We start from the raw sequence: 7,183 nt of genomic DNA, 5'->3' as shown, positions 1-7,183 counted from the left end.
GCAGACAGAGAGCCGGGACGGAGGTTGCCAGTTTAGGCCTCATTGAGACATTAAAAAAATATATTTTCATATTTTATGTATTTATTTATTTTTTTAATTGGGTTTTCGGACTTAACAACACAAAAACAAAAACAAGACAAACACATCCAGGCTGAGACTCAAGTTGACCAGATACTTCAGGAGAAGAAGAAGAAGAAGAAAAAAGAACACATAAGTAAAAGCTCATATTTAGCTCATATTTAAGCAATGCACTAAATATTTTTGTAGAATTGGCATGTATTAGGGATTTCTAAGCAATTTTACTACAAATCTATCAGAATTATTATTATTTTAAAAAAAATTTTTTTCTAATTTAGATTTAGATTTTAAGCATGAAAACTAAGAAAAATAAGCTTTTTAGAATTTCGGTAAAACAAATTTAACAAAACTACACTTGTGGTAAATTTACAATAAGTAAAAGATGTTTTCTGCCAAGCATTAGTCTTGTAAAGTAAGTGATACTAGAATAGCCAGGATATTTGAAACTCATAACACTCAAGTCTTTTATGAACCTCTTTGTGGTGAACTACTAAAATACTCCGCTTACACAAATAAATCATATCAGAGGAAAGAACCCGATCATCAGGAAATGGGAAACAGAACTGACTCAGCTTCTTCTTTTAATCCAAACTTATTTTACTTAATTCAAATGGACCTGTTGATTTGTAAAAGCAGACCTTGTGTTGTTCCTTTTTCCAGTAGCCCAGTTGTAAGAACGCAGTCAGCTGAGTGAGCTTCATCAGCGTCTCTGCTTATGCAACCGTTCGTGGCCCCGGGTTCCGGATGTTACGAGGCCACATTTGGGATGAGCGCAATTAATTATGCAGTTTCACAGATGAATTCACCGACTGCTGCAATCAAACACGAGGTGCTCACATGCTTGGAACACACTCTGACATCCATGCTGAGAAAGACGGAGCAGCATCAGCAAAAAAAACTAAACAACGTCTACAGGCGACACACCTGAGAGGAGCCAAACCCTGTAATAGCAGTGAGCGTTCAGGTCTCTCATTCAATAATTCTGGAACCTTGTTCAGTGGATTTTGCACCAGGGTGTCATATGTTCTACTCCAGTTCACATCAGCTGTTGGTGACCTCCCAACGGAGTTGGGTCCAGATCCGGCAGCAAAGCAGTTCTGTTCTACCGTTATATAAGCCTGATTGTGCTGCAGTAAATTTGCCTCACCAATGCACAGGAGAGCCACTGCTGTCTGCTAAAGAAGAGAATCTGAATGAAGTCCTGAGAAATACACCATCTCGACAACTGCCTTTTTTCAGTGCGTTGCACTCTTTAGCGTTGCTCTAACCGTCACATCAAATGTTGTCACGTCCAGGATCCTCGGAAGGACTTATTACCATCATTCCACTCATTCCATGTGCACCATGCTTATGTAAGAGTGTTAAAATACTATAGTAGAAAAAAAGGAGAATCAAACATATGCAACAATGAATCATCCCAGCATTCTGTTTCAAGATGTTGAATTGATATGTAAATAGTGTTATGAATTCATTTGCAGCAGTGATTACATCCAGACGTTTGGATGAAGCAAAGACGTAATCAGCTTACGTGGCACTACATAAAAGATCTCGTTCACTAAGAGTCTGATGGAAAAGGGAGTCGATCCCCTGTAAAAGCTAGAATGTCCACATTTTAGGAGATAAATCCACACACTAGACCCCTATGGCACGTGTGTCAAAGTCGAGGCCAGGGGGCCGGATCTGGTCCCCTGGGAAAGTATATCCGGTCCTCCAAATCATTTTATTTTTTTATTATTATTAATGGCCCAATGTTATCTTGCGCTCATTTCTAACTTATTTCTAACTGTATAATTTTGACAGTATATATTTTTATAGAGAGTAAAATATTGAAAGTTATTTAAGGTTTAAGTTGATTTATGCTAGAATAATATTCCTGTCTTCTTATTATTCATAATTATGTTAAAAAGTTACGGTTTTAAAGTGTTAAATATTGGCATTTTGCAAGCTTTTTGGACCATTTTGGTATTTACTAAGATGTTTTAGACTATTTTGGAGTCTAGTTAATATTTCAGCCACATGCTAGCTGTTTTGACTAATTTAAACTTTTTTTTCCAGTTTTTTAGGATATTTTTAAGTTTAGCTATTTTTTTCAGCTGGATGCGAGCTGTTTTGGCAAACTTACGTTTTTTTTCTTAGTTTTTAGTCAAATTTGGCATTTAGCTAATATTTTAGCTGGCTATCAGCTTCAGTGTTTTAGCTATCAATTTCAGCATCATCAGCAGCCAAATTCAGCTTACAGCATTCACACTAGCATTATTGCATGTAATGCTTTATATCTAGTTTATAATTTTGTTAAAAAGTTGTGATTTTAAAGTTTTAAAAATGTAGTTTTAGAGTGTTAAATAAATGTTCGTCCTGTTCGGCCGCGACCTAAGGTTTGTTTTGGATTTTGGCCCCTTGTGTGATTGAGTTTGACACCTCTGGGGCCCGTTCCAAGAAGCAGGTTTTGTTGGAACTCTGAGTTCGTGAACTCCAAATTCACCAAAACTCTGAGTTTTCGGTTCCAGAAAGAGAGATAACTCAAACCCGGGAAAGTGGGCGAAACCAAGCCCGTTCCAAGAAGCGGGTTAAGCTGAACTCAGAATCAATCACTATGGTAACTGAGTCTGTGAACGAAACCTGGTCGGTAGCAGGTTTTCTTCAGGAAACTTAGAGTTCTCTGAGGTCTCCGCCCCTTTTTAAAGTGAAAGATGTTCAAATATGAGTTCCTCATGAACATTTAGAGAACATTCACATTAGAGACGTCACGTTTCCACCACTCAGAAACCAGAATGACATGTTCATTCATAAAGGATCACGTAGAGAGGAGGCTGATTAATCCAGAGGAAATGTTATTTACGTCGGTAGAGGATTTGGAGGACACGAGTCGACTGACTGCAGTTTCCTGATTCATTTTTATTTCAGCGATATTATAAATAGTGAGTTTTTCCAGGGACTCGATATTAAAAAATACAGTTTTCTTTTCCTTATTTTAAACCCTTAACAATAGAAATTATTGAATGTCAAACACCGAGAAAGCATCTGTACTCATTCACCGTCAAGCACTTGCGTCAACCATTAGCTTGGTTGTCAGCAACGCTGCTTCCCACTGCAGAGTTAGTGAGTTTGATTCCTGGCAATGGAAAATATTCTTGCGCTTAAAAAAAGAATTCAGCAAATATTTTTAAGTCTTGAGAATTAAAATTAAATAAATGCTTTTTTAACATATGCAGCTACGGTTTCTTTTTTAGCGTGCAGTGATATCCGTGTGTGTAGGTGGGGGGTGGGGGGGTTACCAAAACTGGTCATTCATGCGATCACGGAGATTACTGGTTAAATTAGTAACAGATCAAAAACCATTCCTTACTCAACAAGAGACAAAATAACCTTCCTGACATTATTTATTCATTATTAGAAATGATTCAAATAACTGCAGATATTTTCTCTCTGTTCTACCGCTGCAGCTGTGTTGCTTTTCTTGCAGTAAATGTTCTCCTATAGTCGCATATGCTTGCAGGAACTTATCAATTTCCGCCGCCGGAAGTACGTAACTCAGATGTTTTTCCCCGTTGCCATGGTGAATCGTGCTGTCTTTGCTCCATTGATCAGGGCTTTTTATGGTCGCGACGCTCACACCTGATTCTGGTTCTGACAACTTCAAGTTGATTGATTCAAACATTTTCAGCTGTTCTGGAACCGAAAACCCTGAGTTTGAGAATTTAGAGTCCAGTGACTCTAAGTTCAGGTTTGAACTCTAAATTTGTTGAACCTGCTTCTTGGAACGGGCCCCTGACCTATGGTATTTATTTATTTATTTTTTTAATAAAACGTTTCCACATAATTCAAACAAAGCCTATCTGCAACAGATTGATTGACAGAGATTTAAAAGGAGAAATACTCAGAAATTCAAAACCAAAATGATTTCTTATCACATTTGCTATTTTTCATCAGAAAAATGCCACACAGACATGATCAAAACTCTAAAAACATGATTTTCATCGGAGGGGACTTTAAAAGTCTATGAATTGCAGTGAAAACAAACTCTTCTGTTTTAAGAATGTGAGCTCGGCGTCTCACCGTGTTATCTTGGGGTCCCATACAACCACATCAGCATCTGAGTTTTTGGCGATTCGGCCCTTCTGCGGATACAAGTTGAAGATTTTTGCTGCAGTGCTGCTGGTGACGGCCACAAACCGGTTCTCATCCATTTTGCCGTTGTGCTGAGCGAAGGAAAAACATAAAGCTTTAGGAAAAGAGGAGAAGAGGGGGGCTGAATAACAGCAACATACTGAATTAGCAGACAAAAGGTCAGCACTAGACGGTGAAGCAAGCAACTCATTTCTGCCAAAATGTCATTTAATGTGTGATTTGTGAGCGCTGCTGAGCTGCGCGGTTAATCTTCCTCTCGTGAAGCAGCCAGGCTGTTCCCAGGAAATGCAGTGTTGGCATTCTGTTGCTATTAAAGTTTGTCTAAGTACAACACAGAAAACACAATAATGCATTTCATTTGGAACCACTGAAAAAAAGAACAATTGATTCTTTATAAAAAGCTCCTGAATGCATAGAGTCCAGAGGAGTCAGGAAGCTGTGACACTGCAGCTATGATCTGAATCATTAGTTCACTTAATGATGACACATCTGAACAGATTCTTAAGTGGTAAAAACAATGACTAAAACTGTGTTTGCCTTAATTAAGTTATCTTTCTGGTGTTTTAAACACAATGTAAAAAAAGCTCACTTCCTCTCTGGTAGTTCATCTTCAGTATTAAGAGAAACAAGTTTAACAAGCTGCTATGGTTGCTCAATTATGGTTTTATCACTTCTACATTGAAATGATTCCAGTTCATCCCACTGGGATGGCTTCCTTGTGTGGATAAAAGGATTCAGGTCTTGAATGCGATACGAGGATCCTGATTGATGTCCACTAAAGAACCGGTACCGCACGAGTTTAGAGTTGTTCTTCAGCTTTACTGCCAGCACATAACGTGTTGTTTTGTGGCTTTTGTTTGTTTCTGCTGCCGTGCGCTTTGATGACGTCTGGTCACCTGTTTTGGGGCGACCCGCCGGTTTGTTTGGAGTCTTTTGGCCTTTTGTTTTGGAGCTGTGACTGGATTTGTGAGGTGAGTACCGTTCTTGTTTTGCTGCCACACTCATAACATTTAAGACTTCCATCATGTTCTAATGTTGGGGAGGTTCTCATTTATCCAGGTGATGGAAAGACTGATGAACCCTATTGGATGAGTGTGGACACCTTTCAAAGAAGAAGATTTTAAGTCCAAAAGCCTCAACTTCAAAAACAGGTTTTTATAATAAATAAAATAAAATTTAGAAAAAAGCTAAAAACCTTTGATAAGGAGGATTTATTTTATTGGGTTTTTGATGTTTTTTGCATCCATTTTGTTTATCACATTCAAAAACATCATAAAGAAATACATCATGCACTTGGGCAGAAAGAGATGTTTAACCAGTTTGACATGCTAAACCGCACATTGACTTGAGAACTTGAGATTGTCAAAAATCTGGGGAGAAACCTTTTTAGAAAATGGTTTGAATTAGTCAACAAACTAGTTTCCAGCCTAAAATTCCAGCTGAATATATAGTATATATGAAGGGACTTAGACAGGACCCCTCTAAAACCATCTATTATTTTGCCTGTTTACCTACAGAAAAGGCTCTTGACATTGAGATCTAAAACCCATAAAGAAGTTAGTATTTTACATGGTCGTACCACTCCTTTCTCCCAGATGACAGACATTCTGTCCTCCACGCCATTCACGCCGTTCGGGATCTTAGTGAAGTCATCTTTGCCCAGAGCCTTCTGGCACACGGAGAAGGTGCAGTTGTCCGTCCCCGTCACGCTCAGATCGTCACTAAACAAATAAACAACCTGGAAGACTCGACTTGGAAAGTTACGCTGCTATAAAATCCAAATATACCAACAGTTTTTTTATTTGTCCTAAAATGTAAAATACTAAACCTTGAAGCAGAATTCAGCCCTTTCAGTTGGTCTTACTTTGCCAGCAGATCCATGAGGTACCCGGGGGTGCTGGGGTCCGGTCTGAGGGGGGGGCCCATGACGAACCCAGCAGCATGAGCCCACTCTTTATCCCAGTAGTGGGTTCCATCTGTTCCCAGTCCAGCTGCAATGGGTTCCCCAAACACCACTCGACCTTTGTGTGAACAGAGCAGAACACTGAAGTTGCAATGTTTACGCAGCGCTGGCCTGCATCTGCTGAGCAAGAACACAAACTCTGAGTTTGGTTTAGAGAAACCTGGAAGGACCTATGAATGGAGACGATGGCTAAATATGAGAAAAAAAAATGGGAGCAAAACCAATGAACCACTTTGAATTTAAAGAACACATTTGTTTAGGCTTTTGTAGGGTTGAAAATGAAATTAAACATTTATTTTCAGTGTATTGAACTGTTTAATAAATTAATCCCATTTCATTTTTCAATGTTGAGGGCAAAAATGCTGAGCTTCTTCTGATCAGGGCAGATACACTTTTTAAACAACATTTTCACAGTGATTTCCAAGAATCCACATATACCACACAAAAAGCAGTCGCAACAACCGAATAGGCAATGTGTACACACAAGAAAAGACAGGCAACGCCGTAAAGCAAAAATAAATACATAATAAAGTACATAACTTATAGTGTTTAAGTCTATAAATGTAGATCTACAAATTGGTTCAATTTTTTCCATCTTTTGTTGAACAGGTCACATTTCATTTGAATTGAAATGTCAGTTTTTCTGTTGAATAAATGGTCCAGATGAGGGGTGTCAAACTCAATCACACAACGCGCCAAAATCCAAAACACACTTTAGGTCGCAGGCCGAACAGGATAAACATTTATTGAACACACTAAAAATAAATATTTAAAACGTTAAAACCATAACTTTTTAACATAATTATGAACTAGATATATAACATTACCTGTGATAATACTAATGTGAATGTTGTAAGCTGAATTTGGCCGCTGAAGATGCTAGTGATGATAGCTGAAAACGCTGAAGCTGATACCAGGTAAAAAATGAGCTAAATGCCAAATAGCCTAGAAAAATAAAAACAAAGAGAAAAAAAACTTAAGCTGGCCTAAACAGCTAGCATGTTGCTGAAAAAG

The 7,183-nt window shown here is 38.3% G+C and overlaps 1 protein-coding gene across 1 annotated transcript in view; it reads right to left on the bottom strand.

The window, feature by feature from the left end:
• The window catches only part of dpys (dihydropyrimidinase), a 16,101-nt gene that overhangs the window by 4,911 nt on the left and 4,007 nt on the right, over nt 1-7,183 (bottom strand). Inside the window, exons 5-7 of the mRNA XM_024268240.2 lie at nt 6,071-6,227; nt 5,786-5,927; nt 4,135-4,277 (exon numbers count right to left, since the gene is read on the bottom strand). Of these exons, the coding sequence (XP_024124008.1) occupies nt 4,135-4,277; nt 5,786-5,927; nt 6,071-6,227 (442 nt within the window). The remainder of the gene's footprint in view (nt 1-4,134; nt 4,278-5,785; nt 5,928-6,070; nt 6,228-7,183) is intronic.

Source organism: Oryzias melastigma, linkage group LG16 (assembly GCF_002922805.2).
Source record: "Oryzias melastigma strain HK-1 linkage group LG16, ASM292280v2, whole genome shotgun sequence".
NCBI lineage: Eukaryota > Metazoa > Chordata > Actinopteri > Beloniformes > Adrianichthyidae > Oryzias > Oryzias melastigma.
This window is presented reverse-complemented; position numbering and strand designations above follow the sequence as displayed.